The sequence below is a fragment of the Lepidothrix coronata genome, unplaced genomic scaffold, assembly GCF_001604755.1.
Source record: "Lepidothrix coronata isolate B3197 unplaced genomic scaffold, Lepidothrix_coronata-1.0 Scaffold188, whole genome shotgun sequence".
Lineage (NCBI taxonomy): Eukaryota > Metazoa > Chordata > Aves > Passeriformes > Pipridae > Lepidothrix > Lepidothrix coronata.
Window position 1 is genome coordinate 409,803 of NW_016690368.1, and position 21,016 is coordinate 430,818.

Genomic DNA, 21,016 nt, shown 5'->3' on the forward strand with positions numbered 1-21,016 from the left:
TTTTAGCAGTGTGGAAACTAGGAATGTAAACACTTAAAATTATGGAAACAGGATCCAGAACAGGCCTTATAAAAGCACCAGTCGTGGATGTGGTTTGTTGCCTAAAAACGTGAAAGCCCTGACTTGGAGAAGCTGTTTTCAGGCTTGCTGGAGTTTCTGAATAATATGGACAAATCAGGGAGAAAACCAGGACATTTATTAGTATTAAAATTCCCAGCTGGGATGACTCCTTCTGAACAGCTGAGTGTTAACAACACTTTTTAGAAACACATTTTTATATGGTCAGGAACCGTGTCCAAAGAGACAGAAGGCTAGAGGCAGAGAGGGCTTTATTTGCAACCCAGGACTGAAGTGCCACCTTGCATGGGCATTTGCAGGTCCTTGAAGCCTTTCCTTGGCCCAGCTGGGGCTGTGTGGCAAGTACAGAGTGGGAGCTGAGGCCCTGTCAGGGCCCAGGACGGGTTTGTCCTTCAGAGCTGGTAGTGCCGTAGGTAGATCAGCTTCTGGGGATGGAACTTCTCTCTGCACAGTGGGCACTCTGCCTGCAGAAAAGAGATCAGAGACAGGACATACTGAATAGTTCTACTGAAAAGTTTAAAGACATCCAAATATAACTTCAGCTACTTTTAGAAAATAATCAGCATCCAAAATTCACAAACCATTTTTTCAGTCCTGTTTGTGGTACGAGCTTTTGCCACATAAAGCACTCTGAGCTGGCCCAGTTTAAGCTGCTCAGTTTATTTATATATAATTTAAATGTATTTATAAATATATTTTATATATTTATAAATATAATTCCCCTGTTTATAAATGTTTACATGTAACCTTCACAATGTAACCTTGGTCGTTCTGTTTCAGTAAATATGTCCTGGTAACTCTGGGTGCCTCAGTGAGGGAAGGGGTACAACAGCCAGGCTGAGGGGTGTTTTCAGGTGGAGGTTTCAGCGGTGTGTGCCTGTCCCTGCACTCACCCTGGTGTTGCACCAGGCAGTGATGCACTCCCAGCAGAAGAGGTGCCCGCAGGGGGTGGCTGTGCTGTGCCTCCGCTCCTCCAAGCACAGGGTGCAGCGGGACTGGCGCCCAGGAGCCTTGTCCTTGCTCGTGTTTCTAATGAACAGAGTCACAGGTTAATGATGCAGCCTGCCTGGAAGAGAGATTTGGTAACACCATCCTAAAGTAACCACCATCTTCAAGTATTAACCCTTGCTCAGAACCACCAAAGCATGAAAACTAAGAGATGCTTAAAACAGCTAGGAATTAACTTTGCTAACTAATTAAACATAACATCAAGTTCTAACTTAAATCAGTGTGTCAGTCCCGTGTTCCCCCTGTCCATGGCAGCTCTGCCATTCCCACCACTGCTCCCCCCTCTTTCCTAGTAAGTAAAACCACCTCTCACTTCTGGTGGGCGAGGTTGCGGTGCAGCTTCCACTCCTGCCTCGCCCTCTGCTTCTGCTTGAAGCTGTACACCTGAACTCCAATGGTCAGCAGGAGATGGAAGAGGGAAATTATTCCAAGGAACTTGTAACTTGTCCGGACACTCTGATCTTCTCCCTGCAGTCCTCCAAAATGCAGCTGTGGGATTCACAGAAACAGAGATGTGGTTTTACGAAACTATTCCCCCCCTCTTTCAATAAACTTGATTTGGGATTCTCATTTCTGTCCAAAAAATTGACATATTTGTAGGGCTTCTCAAGCTGCTGTGTCTGAGGAGGTCTGATCACCTTCAGTCAGCCAGGATTTAGCTGCTGGCTATGCAGGATCAGTTGTCTGTCTGTCCATCAAAACTGCAGCTTTAATTGTTTTGATTTTCTTGTGTCACTGAGCAGTCAGACACCTCTTTTCCACACCAACACTGGGAATTGTTGAGGAGTCTTGTGTCTATAGGCACTTCTAGGCCAGTGGCTGATGGGTTTTTTTGCAAAGATACAAAATTAAGCTCTTCTTATAGAAAAATGCTCTATAAATGTGCACTGGTTTTTGTTCAGAACTATATTTCAGTATTTCCTGTGGGTTTATTAAGTCCCTTCTCACTTTTGCTGTATTTGTGGCAGACACACTGCAGTTACACAGGGTCAGAACTTGCAGCTTCTGACATTCACATTTATTACCTGTAACCTCTCGACTGCAGGGATGCAAAAGACTTCCCTCCCATTATAATCACCCACAGCCAAATCCCTATCCCTGTTACACACGTGGCATCCCAGGAGAGGCCACAGCAGGGCTGTGGACACCACATCACTCACACACGGGACCAGGAACACGTCACTCACATACGAGATGCCCGCGACCCTTTTCGAGAGGTGGTAGAAGGTGCCGTGGATGTAGAAGAGCGCCAGGTGGAGCCGGTGCAGCAGGGGGATGGATTGTTTCAGGACATACACAGCTTGGGAGGCTGTTTTCCTCTGCTGCTCCGGGAGCTGCCCCAGCCGCCTGCGGATCCAGCTGCGCAGGAAGGTCCTGCTGGGCAGTGCCGGTGCTGGGCCGCTCCCGGGGCTCCGGGACTCCTCACCCTCCTCCTGCAGCTCGTGCTCCAGGTGCAGCAGGGCCTTCTCCAGGCAGTAGGGCACCACGGTGTGCAGGGAGATGAAGGCGGCCCGGCGGAGCAGAGAGGGCACCTTCTTCCTGCTGGGGTCGACCTGAATGATGTTCACGTACTCCTCGCCCAGAGTCTGATACCCTGGATAAACGTGCAACAGAGACCAGGGTGAGATGGCAACTGCAGGATCCGTCTGTGGGGACGGGCTGCTCAGCTCACAGCTCAGCAGGCTTTGCACTCTGAGAAATAATTGCATTTTTTCGTGTTTAACAAGTGTTTTGGTTACATCAGCATCTGCAGCATCGGTATCAGCAGCGGATGGAGGACTAAAGCGGGGTACCTGTCATGGTGTCAGACAGCCCTTTTGTAAAAAGCTTTTGCTTTTAGAAGAACATGAATTTGTGCTGATAAAGTGCTTGGACAGTTTAGTGGTTTCATGTTTAATAAAAGGTGTTTAAACAAACCTCCTCATTAAAGAGGAGTGGAGCAGTGGAGCAGCCTCAGCAGGTGATCCCCAGCACAGCCGCTGTCACATATTGGGGGAAACGACAGAGAAATGATAAAAACTGGTAGCAAAGGTTACCTGAGAGCGTGGTGAGCACGAAATAGGCCACATCGGAGAGCAGCTCCACCTCCCGCCGCCACTGCAGCCACGGCCGGGCACCTGCGGGACGGGGCCGCTGTCACCGCACCCGTGCGACCCGGGCGCTGCTCCCGGGCGCGGCACCGGCCCCCTCGCCCCCTCCGCCCCCCCGGGCATTACCCGCCAGCCCCCGCAGCGCGGTGCCGGCCCCGCTGCGCAGCCCGGCCCGGTACAACTCGTCCTTCTGCCCGCCCCGCACCAGCCGCGCCGGGCCCGCCGCCGCCATCGCCCCCCCGCGCGGACGGACACGGCGTGCGGCCCGAGCGGCGGCGGCACCGCGGCACCCCCGGCACGGGCGGAGCGCCCGCGCGCCGCGCAGGGATATCGCGTCACCGCGGCGGCGTGAGGGGGCGGGAAAAGGGCGGGAAAAGGGGAGGGGAAAGGGGGAAAGGGGAGGGGAAAGAGGGAAAGAAAAAGGGGAGGGGAAAAGGGGGAAAGGGGAGGGGGAGAGGGGAGAGAAAAGAGGGAGAGGGGAAAGGAAGGGAAAGGGAAAAGGGCGAGAAAAGGAGAGAAGAAAGGGGAAAGGGAGGGGAAGGGGCTCCGGGGCCACCCAACACAGGGCAAGGGAGGTGTTTGGTGTCCGGTGTCCCAAAGCGCAGCTCCCGAGGGCTCCGGGCGGGCGCAGAACGCCCCGGTCCGCACGGACAGCCCCGCTGGGAGCGGGTGCGGCACAGCCGGCGCTGGGGACGGTTCCCTCCGCAGCTGTGGGAGCGATGGAATCGAGGGGAACCGCTGGGGCCTTTTGTGTAGCGCAACAATAGAGGGCGCGCCTGCATAAGGAAAAACCCCGCGGGAAAGGGGCTCTGGAATGGGACCTTCCCACGTTTAACTTTTGAGGATCTGCCGCGTCCCAAGAGACTTGAAGCTGCCACCCTAAACGACAACATTAAAAAAAAAACAAACCAAAAAACAGATTTAAAATTAGTTGACCAATCCTTGAATAATTTTGTTCGGAATTCCAGTTCGTTCCCAGGTGTTTCGGTGTTCGTGGTTTCCACGGTGCCTCTCACGTGTCTCAATTGCTGAGAAAAATACCAAACGTGGGAAGAGTGTGATTGAAATTAGAGCACTCGATAACTCTTCTCACCACAAAAATATTGGTTGCTATTTCGACAGGCAGAACAAGAAGTGCATCCTGACCACGGTTTCATTTTGCTGCTGACTTATCTTAGGGCTAGATCCAGGTTGTGAACACTTGTTAGAGGAGTCGACCCTTGTGCTAGGCATTTGTTCTCTGTATGAGAGAGAGGTGTTTTATTAAGTGGGCAGGGTACATATTTATTGCTGTTTTATTGAGGTGGGTGAATATTGTGTTCTCATTTCATAGGTCAAGAAAGCAAAGAAGAGCTTGAGAGCTTTTTTTTTCCAAAGCTGAAATCCTGGCTAATGACCACTTAACTATTAGATTGGAAACCATTTATGAAGCTGAAGACAAGTTCAGGCATCTGAAGGTCAGATTTTCACTCCTTAAAAGTTTGTTATTTGGGGGGGATTGTGTGGTAAATGACACTCTGTTTCTTTTTGGTGGAGTTAATTATTTTTAACAGCACAGTCAAAGTGTGGTTTCTGTGCAGACTTAATTTCCATGGGATGCTTCTCTGCTTTTCCTTCTAACAGACCCGACAGGGGAGTGAGTTGCTGCACCGACGTTACCACAAGGAAGTCCAAAATGTAAAACAAACTCGGTGCACAGCAATGATTAACTTTTCCTCCCACAAGCTGCTTGTCTGTGCATTATAAAATATGATTTTACCTCCGCGGACCTGTTAGGAGAGAAGAGGTTCGGAGTGCAGCTTTCAAACAGGGCAGCAGGCAGATGTTTCAGTTCCCAACCTGAAGAACAGGTTCTGCAGATGGAAAGGGAACGAAACGTCTGTGCAGGATTGTTACCACCCTCCGGTCCCTTCTGCCTCCTCCCACTTTGAACTTGTTACCCTGGAGCTGAACTGTTTGAACAGGGGCTGTAAAGCCGCTTTGTGATCAGAGAGCTGAGAGCCCTCAACATGTAAAACCGGGGCGGGATTTCGCTCCCTCCCCGCAGGTCCCTCCTCCCGTTTTCGTCCCGGGGATGAAGGTCCCGATGTTCCGCGCACAGGAGCCGGGACAGCCCGTCCGCCCAGGAGAGACAGAGGTGTGTGCTTGGGGTTTGCTTGGCTACTTTCTCTTCCAGCGAGCATTTTGGTGTAGTTTTAACACTTTTCCTCACTCTTGGTCTTAGGAACAAAGTTTCTAAGGGGCTACCGCAGGAATTGTCCAGCCTTGGGCTTGTGAGAGTTTGCTACTACTTTTGCTTTTGTCTCTCTCTCTTTTTTTTTTTTTTTTTTTTTTTAGGAAGAGAGAGAATGAAAAGAGCATCATGTCTAATGCTTGTTTTGTTTTGGTCCTTGGAATTCTGTTAGTCCTAGGTTTTTAGACTCTGAGCTTGTAGGGATGAAGCAAACTTCATTTGTGATTCAGGTTTAGACTTTTCTAACTGGAGAAATGCATTTTCTGGTGTGAGAAACCAGTGCATTCACTCTGAAGTGATAACCTGAGCCCTGAGCTTTCACAGGTGTGCTGAGCCAGAACGAAAAGTGACTTGGATAGGAGAGGTTGGATATAAAAGAAACTTCAGGTATTTAAATAAAATACTGGTTAAGCAATATAACGTGGCTGGTTCTGTGACTGAACAGCAAAGTCTTAACTTGGAAGGAAAGGCATGCACAACACTTTGAAAGAGCATGCATTTCTTTTTCTCTTTTTTTTGGTCATTCTTCTGGGCTATGGAGAAACCTTTTATGGCAGGAAAGAACAGAAAATTCCGGGTTACAGTTGCAGAGATATGGCAAATAGTAAGGATGGATGGATTGCCAGTGCTGCATCTGCCTCCAATGCCTCGGGCTCCAGAGTTTAGATGTAGGTCTGAAACATACCCCGAATCCTCAGGGTGATAATTTCTACAGTCATGTTTTGTTTCATGGCAGAGGTGGGTTAACTGCTAAAAAATAACCTAGAAGTAAAGTATGATTCACTCCTGACTGTGGTTAGTCTGAGATAGGAAACTGATGCCATGTTCAGAATGTAGCTCAAAGTTAACTCGCTTCTTTATTGTTCAAAAGAATGTGGTCAAAGTTTTGTCTATTAAGAGAGCTTTTTCTGTCCTTACTGAGCGGGAAGATACTTCAGCTGGGGAGAATTGTCTTTTGCCCAGTAAGATTAGCTGTGGGGAACAGTTTAGTGCAAATGAAGGACAGGGCTTGTGAGGGAAGGTCGGTGAGGGCCGAGGAAATGTGAGTTATCTCATTGCAGGCCAGGCTGGGGGGGGCTCCTGCCTTCTGAGGACCTCAGTGCCAGTGTGAGGGACAGGGAGAGGTGTTCCCTGGGCTCTGAGCTCCTTGGCAGGAGCACTGCCTGGTACAGGCTCTGCTCTGGGGCACCGAGGGCTCACTGTGTAAAGAACTGAGGGCACGACCAGGTACAGACACGTTTGACACAGCAGAGCAGTTAACAGGGGCTTCTTCATTTAACAAACTCTCCTACAGAACTACCTCTGTCACAGAGAATACATAAACCTGTACAACTGAACCATGAAACACTAGGGGCCTGCTGACTCTTATCCTGTGTTGGGAAGATGTGCTCCTGTAATGCATTGTATTTTGCTCGTTCTCAGCTCAAAAAAATCTATCATTCTGATCAGTAGTTTGTCTAGTCTTTATGTTAGTCTTGGAAAGTTATTTTTTTTTTGTCCTCCCAGCTTATGTCCTCTCCTCTTATAGAGCCACAAGTCTTCTAGGGCCACAGATACATGGATTTTTTGTTAACTCATGCTTTGTTATTGGTAAGTAAAAAAGACTTTTCAAGGGAGTGTCTTGCTTGCAAATTTTGGTGAAAACCATTAAATTCATGCCCTAGAGACCACCGCAAAATTTTTAGCCATGTGTTGCTTCTGGTTGCTTTTTGTTCTGGCCTTGCAAAAAAATGATGATAATGTTCTAGTTTATGGCCAAGCTCCTTCTACATTATCTGAAAAGGCTTTTGTTTTTTTCTTATGTGACCTTCACCATTTCTGTAATTTAGCTGAATTAAAAGCTACTCCACACTCACCCTAAAGTGTCTGAGAGCACCTTGATGAATGGTGCTGCAGGAACAATAAAGCAATAAAAAATATAGAGTGTAGGGTTCTGTACTCACAATTTCAGAACACCACGATGTCAGTTTGGTTTTGAAATAAATTGTACAGAGCCCTCAGTTCCTAAATATAGTGTTTGAAGGGGCCAAATTGTTTGTGAATATCACTGGAACTTGTTCATTTGTCCAGAGCTGAGAAAATGGCTGTATAAATGAACTTGAGTGGGTAATAGGATGAGGCTGAAGAGATTTTTTGGTAAAGACAGTCTCTCAGTTACTGAGGATCAGCTGAACTGACTGCAACACAATTTTCCTGCACCCAGATATCTCAGTTCTGCATTGGTTATCCCCAAAATGACCCACTTCTTCCCATGATAAGCCTAAATTAATCTGATCTTACAATTGAAATAGATTCTGGAAGAAGAAAGAATCTTCTTTCCCTTACTTCCATTGTCCTGACCTTCCCTGGGAGTTCAGCTCTGCTCCCACGGATCCCCCTGGCTCTGTGGATGGTGGCAAACCCTCCCGTCCCTCACTGGGGTCATTCCTGACGGCAGCTGTGGAAGGAGCAGCAGGAGCAGGCCAGGCCATCAGGGGCAGCTGGTGGAGAGGAAAGCCCTGTGTGACACGAGCCAAGCCCTGTGCCAAGGGGACAGCTGTTAGTGACCACCTGGGAGAACATCTCAGCCCTGGGTTTGCTGCAAGTCACTATGGAATTCTGGTCTCCAAGGACTCTAAATCTACAGGGAATTTCCAAACCTCTTCTTCATTGTTTAATCTGCCTGCATTTTGTGGGGGTGGAGCACTTCCCCTCAGCCCAGTGGGTGCACAGCAGAGTCATTGGACAGGTACCTGAGCAGTGCAGGCTGTGACAGATCTTTACACAAGCTTAGGCAGAGTTCTGAGTTTCCTGCCTCCCGTTTTTCTCTGCCTCACTGTCTGTCAGGCACATGAGGCTGGCTGAGGGGAATTCTGGGTGCAGGCAGCAGGGCAAGCACGACCTGAGCGAGGTTTGCAGGTCCATCTGCATCAGAAACACAGCATGAAAGTTGACAGGTTGATTTTTGTGTACCTGGTTCTGAGCTGGCCCCACAGTTTTTGTTGTTTATCACAGCCCCACTTGTTTCCAGTTAATTAGGGAATGGCTCCTGGAGACTCTTCTGACATCTTCACAGTTGTCAGGGAGCTCTGGATTGCCTCAGGAATTACAAGGGAAATCAGGTGGGAAGGTGAAGGAGCTTTCCATGTTAACATTGCTGGGAGAGACTGATGTGCTGCAGAGCCTGAGCAGTTCCCATCCCCTTGGCTGTGTTTGCCAAAGGCCGTTATGCACAAACTTGCAACTCTGCTTTTTGTGCTGAACCTGGTGTTCAGAGATGTCTCTTCCCAGCTTTCCCTGCAAGACTACTTACCATAAGGTAACTTAAAAGAAGCTCCTCCTTGCCCCTTCTCCCCTTCAATGTGACTCTCCCCTACAGCTTGTTATTCCAGATTTCCCAGTGCCCTTAGATGCTGGAATGTATTTTCTGGAAGTTTTCTCTGCCTTTGACTGAAAACATGTAATTCGTGTTCTATTTAATTAAACAAGAGCAGAGCAAGGAATGGAGCCCGAGGAAACAGTGGCAGCTGCAGTTGAGGTGCCTGGAAGAAGCTTTTATTGCCTGCAGAGGAGAACCTCAAAAACACAACTTTGGGATGTGTTATGATGATGTTGTTCAGTGGGATTGCTGCAAGAACGAAGTGAGATGTTTTCTAGTTGGTTTGGTGCGTCAAGGATGTGACCACACTGGGTTGTAGGAGGCAGGTGGCTGTGAGGGGAGGGAGAGGGGCTCTCAGGTGGCTGGAAGTGCCAGGAAGACTCTCATGAACTGCCTTGGCTTGGGAGTGAGCCTTGGCTAAAGATGGGGTTTCCCAACTGTTGTACTGCCCACTTAGAGCTGCCCTCTGCCCTGGGCATGTGGGCTCTGGGTGTTCTGTTTGCAGAACACGGAGTGGGTTTGGAGCTGTGTGCCTTGGGCAGTGAGATTGCAGTCTGTGGGTTTGGGTTTGGATCGTCTGTTAAATAACTTCATAGGCTTTTTGTCTCCTACAGTGACCTATCCTGCTTCTGTGGGCTTAGACAGGTTCTGAGGGAGATGAGGTTATGGGAGTAATGTTATTTATTGACTAATGAGGTACTGAAGTCCATGATAAGGTGGTGAGCAAAGCAGAGCTGGACTTTGACATTTATCGGACCAGGACTTGCTACCTTGTATTTCCCATTTGTGCACGTCTCTGTTTGGCAAAATGAGAATGGACTGAGTGGTTCCCAGACCCCTTCCTGCTAATGAAAAAGGAGATTCGTTAATTTAAGAAATTAGTTTGGATGTTTGGCAAAAGAAAACATTTAAAAAATGCAGCCTCCTCGTGGGGTTGCCAAGTGTGAGTGTGTTTTTTCTTGTCTGCAGTGTTGGGGTCTGGCCCTACCAGGCACCCTCAGAAAGCTGAGTGTTTGCCACTGACTTGGGAAAGGGACACAAGTTGCCACCTCCATTCTAAGTCCCCCAGTACAAGTTATTCCTTAATATCAGTGCAGCAATAAACTGCTGCATGGAACTAAAGCACTTTGGTTAAAGCTCATAGGCATTATTCTTAAAAGAAATTCCTGCTCCTTTAGATGAGTTTGAAGAAAAAAAATAATAATAATAATAAATCAGTCTTCTGGACAGTGACCAAGACTGGCAGCATAATTGACAGCAGGAACATTATCAGAATTATAGATCACTTGATTACAAGTGGCATTGGAGCCATAGTCTATCTCCTCCTCAGCATGACTCACAAATTCCCAAGTGAGCAGAGCCATTTCCAGAGTATCATTTCCCATCTGTCTCCAAACAAGGAGATCTTCCTCTCCCCATTTCTCCTCTGAGGCTGTTCGTTTTTTGTGGTCTGTAGTACAAAACCTGTATTTTCAAAGTACTTTTGACTCAAGCTATTGGGTGAGATTTAGAGCTTTGCTTAATGAGTTCCCTTTGCTCTTCTAGTAGAAATTTCCAGTTCTCCCTTGCTAATATGAAATGTAAATGTTCCTCAGAAGCAAGAGGCTGTTGTGTGCTGTTTCCATTGTCACTTCAGACAGTCTGGGAGCTGGTGAGTGATAAATAATGCTGGTGAAACCGAGAGAGGTTTTGGCAATTTGGGATAAATAGAGAAGGGGATTAGAAACAAGTCCATCCCCTATATATAGAAATTGTTGCAAATGCCACGTTTGGTTTCATAAAGTCATATGGCACAGTCCCTATGAACCTGAAATCAAGAATTTGGGTTTAATAATGTCTCCTTCCTTGCATAAGGAATATTCAGTTACATCATTCAACAAAAATGCAGGGCTCTCTGGCATGTGCAGCTCCAGCTCAGGCTGCAAGGGGCGGGTGAGGAAAAGCTGACAAATGTTGAGTGTTCCTTTCAAGTGGGATGACTCTGTTCTGGGTGAAGGTGAACCCATCAGGCTGCCAGCAAGGTATTCCCAAGTCCTCTCTTCCTGACTGCCTTTTCCCCACTTTCCCCTTCCATTTTTGGCCGAGTCCTTTGCCAGAGGACTGGGTGGCATGTCAGGGTGTTCTGTGTGTGCTCTGTCCCTTGGGAAAAGGAATGTTGGCTCACACCCTGAGGTGTGGGCTCACCCCTGTTCCATAGGACTGCACCAGACTCCTTTCATTTGGCTGCTCCCTGGCTGTGCAGTGACATGCCCGGGCGTGCAGGTTATCTGGGATGGAATTGCCCGGGAAAGGAGCCGCATTCCTCCAAACGAGCAGCGTGGCAGAGGGAACCGCAGCGCAGCTTAAAAGCAAAGCCCGGCTCTCACATTTAAATGCTCTAAAGTAGTTTCTTTCCTCTCCCATTTGGTAACACTTTGATCTTTTATCCATTGATCTGCTTCCTGATCAAACCGTTCAGGTTGAAGTGCCTCAGTTTGTGTTTCATCCCCGCTATCAGGGTGTCTGCTCTGGGAGGATATCAGAGCTTGTCTGAGTGCTGGTGGATGCCACACAAAACCTCCCTGAACAAAAGCAGGTCTTGTGGGGTTAAGCTTTAATAGTGCAGTGATATAAAAATGGCTAGAGGATTGTTATGGCATACACAGCTTCTTTTGTCTGTAAGTGATATGTATCCTGCCTCTAGGGCCTAAGTCCCTTTTTTCCAAGGGAATACAGAACCTCACACAATAACACTCAGGTAGGGCTCTTAGCCTGAGCAGTCGGTTCAAATCTTGTTGGTGTGGTCTGAACAGATAGAGTTGCTCTCTTTTGGCTATTTGATGTCTGCTGTCAATGAGCAGTGCTGTTCTCAGAGCCAGAGTGCTTCCCAGTGTAACAAAGATCAAATATTTTCAGAGAATGTAACTGATATTTTCCATTAGACAATCTTCACAAGAAATTTTCCAGGGAAGCCAACTGAGCTCCTTTCATTTGCTTTAATAGGAAGTCTGGCCCCTGAATCTTGTTCTGAGATACCAGTTTGTATTTTTAAGGATTAATTGTGTGCTTTTCCATTGGCACATGGGGACATTCAGTTTGCTGATTTTTTTGTAACAATACAGGTATTCTGAACAGAGAGGGAGGAGAAGAAGGGAACTCTGAGGACCTGTAATAAGCTGTAAAAGGCGGGGCTGAGTGAAGAAAGAACATCTTTTGTATGAAAACAGATGTTCAGAGATCAGCTGCCTGAAGTAGCTTCACTTTCACAGCAGAAAAAAGTAAAGAACATGAATTTGATGTAACTCAAGGCAGTAAAATATTTAATGAGCCACAGAACCATAAAGCACTGCAGCTCATCTGCTTTCACTGAAATGGTGCCAGTCCATGCCAGCAGGAACATCCGTGCCCAGTCACTCTTCCTCACCCTCATGGATATGTTCTTTGGTGCATAATGAGTCACAGTGATTGAACTTCCAGCACAGGAAATGACCCTCCAAAAAACCCCTGAAGCAAAGAGGTGAGAGAGTCTGACAAAGTAACTACCCCCCAGTTCAACTCTCTGAGAAGGACAGGGGCTGATCTTGTATTAAAGCAGTTCCATCTGCCCTGGGAGCTGTGGCTTCCTGCACTCACCTTGGGTTAAACACCCAGTGCACTCGTGCCAGAAATGGCCCTCTGTGGCCAGTGGCTATGGAATTGGGGCTCGGAGCTGCCCAGAGCAGAGGATCCCTCAGGGGCTGTGGGGCAGTGCCTGTCAGCTGTACCCATACCTGCCCAGAGCTGCAGTGGAGCAGCTCCACAAGTGCTGTCCAGTGCACTTTTGGCTTTTGCAGTGGACACAGCTGATTTAAATTCTGAGATGCCATCTAATATCTAGTTTTGGTTCTGTTTTAAAAAAACAACTCAGCTCTGTGTGAGTAAATGTATTTTTGGTGTTGATTCAAGGATTAGTTTAAAAGAAAAAAACCCCCACAAACATTTATTTGGGGATGTGCAAAATGAGTACATGGAAATGTTTGAATTGCTTTTGTTCAGCCTAAAGCAGCATGTTTGCTCTGTATTCCTTTAACCAATTATGTATGTGTCAGAGAATGATGAAGGGGTACAATTACAGATGACAGCACATACAAGGGTATCTTTGATAATCTACTACCTCCAGTCAGTTTGTGAAATGTGCCCTAAGTTGATAATCTTGGTTTTGGTGACTCCAGAATAAACACATTCTTCACCAAATGAATGTCATCCTCTGATATGCCCAAAACTCTTTCAGAGCCACGGGGATGCCCCCCCTGAGCTATTTGCCATTTAAATGTGGAAACAATGATTTTACTGACACTGAATTCCTCCAGGACTAATATTGCTAAGCACTGCTGTGCCGTGGATGAATTTCCATGCATTTGGCTCCACGTGTGGGTGTTACTTCACTGATTGACATGTTCCCTTTCAACAGAGGAGGTTTGGACAACACAGAGCATGGAGAAGGTGGGGCTTGGTGGAAAGATAATGGCAGGGAGGAGGTGACTTCCCAAAGAAGCTGAATGAGGGACCAAAGACAGGACGAGAGGTACAGCTTCAAACAGGCAGGTGCTCCACCAGGGACGTCTCTTACTCAGGGTTTGCTGCAAATGTCTCAACCCCCCTCCTCTATTTCTGCTCACTGCAAATTAATAGTGAGCCTCATGGCCCTCTCTCTTTAAAATAATGTCAAACTGGATCTGTGCTTTCACAACACAACATGTTAGGGCAATGTTTCAGAGCTCAGCTTGTAATTACAAACTGAAGGAGACTCCCAGAGATTCAAACAGTTACCAGCACCAGGTAGGATCCCAGGTCTCTGTCTGGTGTTTTGGAGTGAGCCTTCTTTGACCTTCTTTCTCTGAGGAAGGTGTCCACTGAGAGTTTGGGAAAGCTGGGTCTCCTGTATCCAGTGGGCAGAAGATAGGTGGGAAAAGGGAAGGAGAATGCCAGGCAATGGCAGAGGATGCAGTGCAAAGACAGCAGGTAAGAGGAGAAAGGAGCTTTAGGGGTGAGAGATGAGTGAAGAAGCCAACATCACACAGAGCCCTCAGAGCTGTCCTTTGAGAACACAGCTGAGACAGTCACTTGTTATGCAGAATGGCTGGGTCAGGTGTATGTGTATCTGTTATATATATATTTGTGTGTGTATAAAACGAGCAGTTTGGCTTCTGGAGAAGCTGCTGCTGGAAGAGCAGAGGTTTCTGTGACTACAGAAAATAGTGGTGGGAGGGAAAGAAGAGTTCTGTCTGCTGGGGTCAGTCCATTGTAAGTCATCCAGCTGTGTTCCTGCAGTAAATATTGTACAATAAACACTTTAAGTTTCACTATTTACAAAAATTGTCTTCTCCAGGTTAGCAACATGCAGGAGGTGCTGGGAAGATCCACGGAATGCTGGTGACTCCTGTGCTCCTGGGAAAGGCCATTGCATCCCTGCCGTCAGGGCTGAGCTCGGTGGTTCTTCCTCCACTCTGATACCATAAAGTCTGTTCAATGCATGGAATATGTGGCAGCAGGATTGAAGCAGGACAGTCTCCTGAATGTGGAATTCCAGGGAAGGCACTCACTGTCCCTTCCAAAGCAAGCCGGCAACATCCTGAAATTGTTGCTTTTTCTGGGATATTTTTATTCCTCGCCTGACTCTCTGCAGATATCTGCCCTGAGTTACTTTGTTTGCTGGGAGCAGGCTCTGTTGCTCTGAGAGCTGGAGATGGCTCTGCCTTCTCCAAAACCTGCAGCAGGGGATTTGACACAGAGGGAAGAATCCACGCTCCACGACAGGAACTGCTTCCATTTCCTCTCTGCAAACAACCTCACGGGAGGTAAGTGGAAGGTTCCTGTTCCCTCATCTGAGTTTGGTACTGAAAAGAGATTCTTTTCTTTTCCTTCAAATTGACTTTTATTGTATTGAGATTTCATCTGGGACTTCTAGTTGTCTTTAAACTGGAAGGAATTGTGGTTGTGTGTTCCTCAATCCCTTTTTTCTGTGCGGTTGGTATGGCGACTGAAGTTTGTGTAAAGTGTGTTAAAAAGACAACCACTGCCCTGCACACTAAGGATATCTTGGAATCAATCTTTCTTCTGTCCTTGCTTGTGCACTCTATAAGGTTTCAGTCACATGAAGGGACCCTCATCCGTAGAATTCCTAAAATTTGGAAAAAAAAAAAAGTAAATTAGTGTAGGATGAGACTGTCAAGAGATTGCAACTTTTTTCCTTGATTCTTTCAAGTGCTTCTGGAAAATCTTTTTTGCAGTTGATGAGACTGGGATTTACAGTGCCTGGGGTTGTGGCTCTGTGCCACGAGGTCTGAACTGAGCTGAGAGAGGCAGGGCCCAAAGAATAACTATTGTTGGCTGTTGCTCTTTTTTCAGTGTTGACAGCTCGGCAGAGGAAAATGAGCTCTTCTCTTAGGAAGCTCTGGAGATTACAGATGTGATTGTGCACATCAAGTGCAGACTGGAGATGGGTAGGAGGGAGGGAATTGTGTAACTGATGTCTGTGGCAGATGAATCTGTGCTATGGGAGAGATCTGAGAGAGGAGGAGCTGTTTTTTTGCATTTAAAATAATAAAAAAAAAGAGGTGATTTAGCTCAATATTTAAATCAGAGCTTCATTTATTCAACGTAGGACTCGTTTGCTTGAAATGCATTTCATTTACTGCTTACAGTCATGAAGTAGACAACACTAAAAGTTTTGGCTCACAGGAACTAACTTCATAATCTTGGTTAAATTTTCAGCAATTGTGAGATTAGTTTAGCTTTCTGCTGGCTTACAGTTTGGGCTGATAAGTATATTTTTTACTAGCTGAATATATCCGTGTGTATCTTTAATACAGGTGTATTAAAAATAGCCTGTCAATGGAATATAATCCCTGATTAACTGGCATTACACTTCTTCTTATCTTTCTTATATGTTCAGCAATATCAGTTTTTTCCCTGGTGGAGGTAGCCATCATGTTTTATCATTGTCTGAACGTGCTTCTTTCCATAAATTGATTTGCAAGAGGTTTGACAAAGGCAAGTGCAGAAATGTAGAGGTGCAATAGGAGCATTGCATCCCTGGCACTGCAGCAGTGAGATGGTGTGTCCCAGTTGGTGCTGTATCACCCGGGCTGGCTTTTAGGGAACTCGTTTTCTGTCTGTGGTTTGTTGGCTCTGTAACTGTGCATTCCATACTCCTGGACATAAAGCTCTGCCAGTGTGCAAACCTGGGACAAAGTGCAGAGAAACGGCAGGAATAGCTGGAGGGAGAGAAAGTCTGCACTGTGCACAGGCAGCACTTCCAGCATTCCAATGCCAGTGGGTCTGGACCTGAACAAAAGCTGGTGTGGGCTCAGGAATCCCTTTGCAGGCTGGGTCAGAGCACCCACTGGAGCTTGGCCTCACCCCCTCATTAACTCTTTCCAGGACTCGTTTGAGTGCAGGGACAGCTCTGATTTCCCTCCCTTTGCACTGGAACCAATGCTGAGCAACCTGCCCAGACTGACCTGGCCCTGCTGAGCTGCTGCTGGGGCAGCTGGGCCCTCACAAATTACAGTCCAGGCCCAGCCTCCCACATGGGATGCTTTCCTTTGCTTGTTTGGGTGAGTTTATCTGCAGGAAAACTTAGGAAAGGATGGAGCTGGAGAGTAAAATCACTGCTTGGAGCAAATCTAGTGCAGTTAAATAAAAGCTCCTCAATTGATCATTTGGCCCAGAGTTTTGTAGCTACCTGCAATCTACTTCTGTACTTACTCCTCTTAGATGGCTTGGAACTCTTGGCACTCTTGTGCAGCTTTGAGGTGTTTTATCAGTTGAGACAGTTTTCAAAACTTCTTACCTTTTTTTTTTTTTTGGAGTAAAAACCTCTCTTGTCTGCGTAGGTTGTATATGGATGAGGCAGAAGATTGCTATGTAAAAAGGAAATCTGAGTGGAATGCAATTAACTTTTACATAATTTGATTATATATAATGTCATTAAACGTTATTACAGCAGCATTGGGAGAGTCCAGAATCCAGGAGGTATATGGCAAATTCGGCAATCCTCTATTTTTCAAATACGCTCTGACATGTCTAGACTCACTCTTCCCTTGTAATCTGATGAAAGAGTGCTGTGCACAGACATGCAAAATCCTGTTTGCTCAGATATGTGGTACCAGATTAGCCTGGAGAAGGACTGGAGCTGGCCCTCAGCTGGGGCTGGAACATCTGCCTGCCCAGGAGAGCTGCTGCCCTGGCAGGGCTGGCACTGGGGGACCTGCAAAGGTCCTGCCAGCCCAAACCTGGGACAGGCTGAGCTGAGGAACAGGCACACAGGGGATGTTACTGAACTGGCACCAGCTGTCTGAAAGTCACTTGAATTCAAGTGAGATTTCTGTGAAACTGCCCATCAGTTAAAATAAAGTGTGACCTGATACTGTGGCTCTACCAGTTCTGCTTGTACGAGTGAGTGAGTGAAGAACAGCACCTGCTTTGGGTTTGGGTTTTGGTGGTGAGTTTGAATCCAATCTGAACGGGCTGTTTATCCCTTTGGTGTTTGAACTTTCAATTCCCCTCGATTTGTTACAGTGGGTGCTACAAAATTGTGGCACCGAGTCCTGAAGTTTTTGCACAGTCTCCACTTAGTTGTGTTTTCCACACCTTTTCTGCTCCCTGAATGGAGGGTAAGGCTGTAGTGGAACAAGCCCTGCCAGCTGCTGTTTGTCCTCCTTTTCGCTGCAGAGGCAGAAATGCACAAGTGAGGTTTGCAGAATGCACCATTGTTTCCCTTGTTGGCAATGTCAGCCTATACTAATTTATGTTAATGAGCCCACAGACTGTTGTAATAGAGGTACAAGTCTAAGGATACAATCCTGGGCTGCTCAGCAGACCCACATTCTGGTTCTGATTCTGTTACTGACTTCTTGTTTGGCTGCTTTTGTAACTTCACCCTTCTGTTGTCTCTTATTTTGATTATAAACGGGAACTGCGCAACAGACACTTCCCAGTCGTGTTTGGGTCTTTTATTACCTATTCTGAAATACAAATAATAATAATAATAATGTTCAACCTCAGCCATTCAGAACTGAAATAATTATGGTAAGGTCTGCTGAGCTTTGGTGTCTTGTCTTTCAGCTGATGTGACTCACATATTCCTGTTTTCTGGCATTGAGGAATGTATATTTGTTTCCTTAATGAGATTAGTTTGAATCAAATGAGCTTTTTATGCTTTGCCATTTAGCCCAAATAGACTCAACAGGCAATGAAAATCTATAGGGCTTTCTAGATTAATTTCTTCCTTAGTTTTGTTTGGTTGGGGTTTTTGTTGGCCTGTTTTTTTTAGTGAAGTGTATTGTAATGTAGTTTTTGGAGGCTCTGTGCCAAGATGCCTGAAGGTGTTTAGTCTCCTAACTCCTATGGGGGCACAGACATTCCCAGTGCAATCTGTTGGAGGGCAGGAGCCTTCTGATGAATTGACACCTGCAATGGGGCACTTCGTCTGCAGTTCACACAGCCTTTGGCCCTGGAGAGGGATTTTGGTTTAGTCATGAAATACTGACAGCCACCTGTCTTTAGCTTCGTGGAGTTTTGTTGGGATAAATGTGTGGAAGGTTGTGGATCTGTGGATCTGTCCTTCAGACACTGCTTTGGTCGTGCTCCGTTGGCAGTGGGAATGTTGCAGTTGGGCCTCACCTTTCTTTGCTCTGTGCTGGTCAATCGTGAGACTGTAATAAAAAGGGGAGTGTTACCTGCATACTCAGTTTATAAGGCAGCTCTGCTGCTGCGGTAAAAGTTAACTAGGAAAACGAGATAACAGGCACTGACTGGACTCTGCTGCAGAATCGGTGTTTTTCCTGGATCAGAAACCAGATCGCCTGTTACCTTCTGTTTCTTCTTCCACCTCCAGCAAAATCTCCCCCCTCAAGCGTTCCCGCTGTCCCTCTCATGCATGTGCTGCTGCCCGTGCAGGCTGTGGGATCGCGTCGTGGGCAGCGGGACAAAGGCAGCCGGAGGAGCAGCCCCGTTGGCACAGGCGGTCCGAGCCCGGGCTGCGCTCGTCCCTGGCTGTGTCGCTGTTGCCATCTGCCGGGGGAGCCTGTGCTCCCAACCGCCCCTGCCTCTGCCCCAGCCTCTGCGGGGCTGCAAAGGTTCCCCTGCCTCGGAACCCGCTCTCTGGGTGCTGCTATTCCTGCCGGCACTCGCGGGGTTTTACCCAGAGGAACAGCTCCTGTGTTCCCTCAAAACCGCTGCGAGGCAGAATAGAAGTTCTTCACAGGTGGATCCGGTAGCAGGGAAGTTACATTTCTTTATGGTTTGATTCTTTGAAAGTAGTGAAATACATAAAAGCAGTGCTCACTCAGGTGGTTGGAATAAGTACAGTACGTTTAGAGGTGGTAAATTAAGTTCTGGATCGACTGAACCAGTGCTGGAACAATTAAAAATAAAGCCTTTCTAATACTGCGAGGGGACAAATGTTCCTTTATTCATTCAGTTGGGCCCTCAGCCCGTGTGTTGTCAGAGGTGGGAGGGGAGCAATTCCAGTCTCCTCTAAGGGAGTGCAGCTGTACTGGCATTATCTGTGGGCAGCTCTGGAGACACTGCCATGAGCTGGGAATGAGCCTGTCAGTCAGAGCTGCTCAGGAGATGCTGCTCTGGGAGGCACCCTAAGCACAGCTCAGTCTCTCCCTCTTTCTCACAGGTAAATTATTTGTATCTGCTGATAGTTGTGGTAAAACTAACCCCCCAAAAGTCACTGAATGCAAATACAGGTGACTCTCAGCCTGTGGGTCCTACAGCCTGGACTGTTACAGGCTGGCTTTGATTTGCACTGGCAGTTGGGCACAGAGTGTTTTAAAACCCAAACCATCCCTGGCTGTGATACTGTGAAACCTGCCTGGCTCCCAGGATTGCTCAGCTCCCAAAGCATTTCAGTGCCCTTCATCTCCAAGCACTTTTCTGTTTATCTCCACATCAGACTCTTATCTGTCAGTTCGATCTGAGGTTAAAGGCTTCATCAGGGAGAGGAATGCTTTGTTTCTCCAGAGAACAAATAACTACGGTTGTCTTCTGAAGCAAATCACAGTGGTTTTATACAGCTATCAAACTGAGAGGAGCTGCCTGATGGGTGGCTGCTGCCTTCTCCCAGGCAAAGCCAGGAGTCTTCACTGGCTCTAGGGTGAGGAAATGAGAATGCTCTTAGCTCACGACCATGAGGTCAACCTGTGAAGAGAAGCTGTTCTATTACGGACCTTCTATGCTGAAAAAGCTGTGCACCAAACAGAAGAGCTGTGAAGAGTTTAGACAAGAGTCAATGAGATTATTTTTGGCAATATCAGAACCACGATATTTCCCCAAAGTAATAATCTTTCCCCTCCTGAAATGCTGAAGTTCCAGGCAATTGGCTCAGTGAAGAAGACAAAAGATTTTAAACCTGTTTAGAGACTGTTCTAATCCCCTTAAAACTGCTGTATCTCCTACTGAGCTGAAAGGGGGGTGTCTGTTCCCACCCGGCCAGCAGGGTCTGTGATTGGATCTAAGGAAGAGGAAACTCGAGGGTTGTGTCACAATGAATGAACTGTGTGTTCACATATGCAGGTACTTGGAATGTGGGAGACCATTAGTGAAAGTCAGAGGAAAATTGTTCCAAGAAAGTGTCCTCCAGCACCAGGCAAGTCTTTGTAAGAGTGGCAGATGTAGGAGCTGGGTTGCTGTCAAGATAATGCTTAAAAATCCAGAAATGAAGCTTAATGAAAGTTCAAAATGCTCATTTGCTAGAATGAAATATGAAAATATAAATAGAAATATGTTAGAAGCCCTGGCATTCAGATCCACGATTGCAGAACAGGTTTTGTTCTCATTTACTAGCAGAAATAAAGAATAGATGGATGACAAAGTACTGTTTGAAGGAGGGGGGATAAAAAGATCTGTGCTTTAGCCAGCATGCTGTCCTTCAGAGGAAAATGGTTAATGAGGAAAATCTAGTTCATTTGATTCATTTTTCTCATGGAGCTCTAAGTAAAAAGTTGCATCAGAGAAGTTTTACTGTGGGCAGGGATTAAAAAGTTAAAACTCTCAAGAGATGCAAATATCTACAGTGTTTATAAATATATATATATATAGAGAGAGTAATTCTCCCAGGAAAACACTAAACCTGTGGAAAGCTTTGCAGTCCTGGTTGATTATGGAGCTGGCTCTGGGGTGTTGTTACTCAACTGTGCTGCTTTATTAGAAGAGGGGATTGAGGAAGTGCAGCAGGATGGTCCATTTTTACCTGCCTGTAAATTCCCGTCAAAGGAA

The 21,016-nt window shown here is 46.8% G+C and overlaps 2 protein-coding genes across 6 annotated transcripts in view; one reads left to right on the plus strand and one right to left on the minus strand.

Moving 5' to 3' along the window:
* Positions 1 to 176: 176 nt before the first annotated feature.
* On the minus strand, positions 177 to 3,408 carry PEX10 (peroxisomal biogenesis factor 10). The gene is made up of 6 exons (XM_017831147.1): positions 3,303 to 3,408; positions 3,123 to 3,203; positions 2,274 to 2,680; positions 1,400 to 1,575; positions 972 to 1,107; positions 177 to 542 (listed from the first exon to the last, which is right to left on the minus strand). Exons 1-6 carry the CDS (start codon positions 3,406 to 3,408, stop codon positions 471 to 473), a joined length of 978 nt encoding a protein of 325 aa, XP_017686636.1. The 3' UTR covers positions 177 to 470.
* A 1,031-nt stretch (positions 3,409 to 4,439) lies between these two features.
* PLCH2 (phospholipase C eta 2) overlaps positions 4,440 to 21,016 on the plus strand; it is a 71,813-nt gene continuing 55,236 nt past the window's right edge. For 2 of the 5 annotated variants that reach the window (XM_017831251.1, XM_017831255.1), the window contains exons 1-3: positions 4,440 to 4,633; positions 4,800 to 5,313; positions 14,115 to 14,583. In XM_017831251.1, coding sequence (XP_017686740.1) covers positions 14,472 to 14,583 — 112 coding nt within the window. In that variant the 5' untranslated portion in view covers positions 4,440 to 4,633; positions 4,800 to 5,313; positions 14,115 to 14,471. Of the gene's footprint in view, positions 4,634 to 4,799; positions 5,314 to 6,937; positions 7,000 to 13,196; positions 13,311 to 14,114; positions 14,584 to 21,016 lie in introns of all 5 variants that reach the window. The other 3 variants (XM_017831252.1, XM_017831253.1, XM_017831254.1) reach the window with 3 other exon arrangements.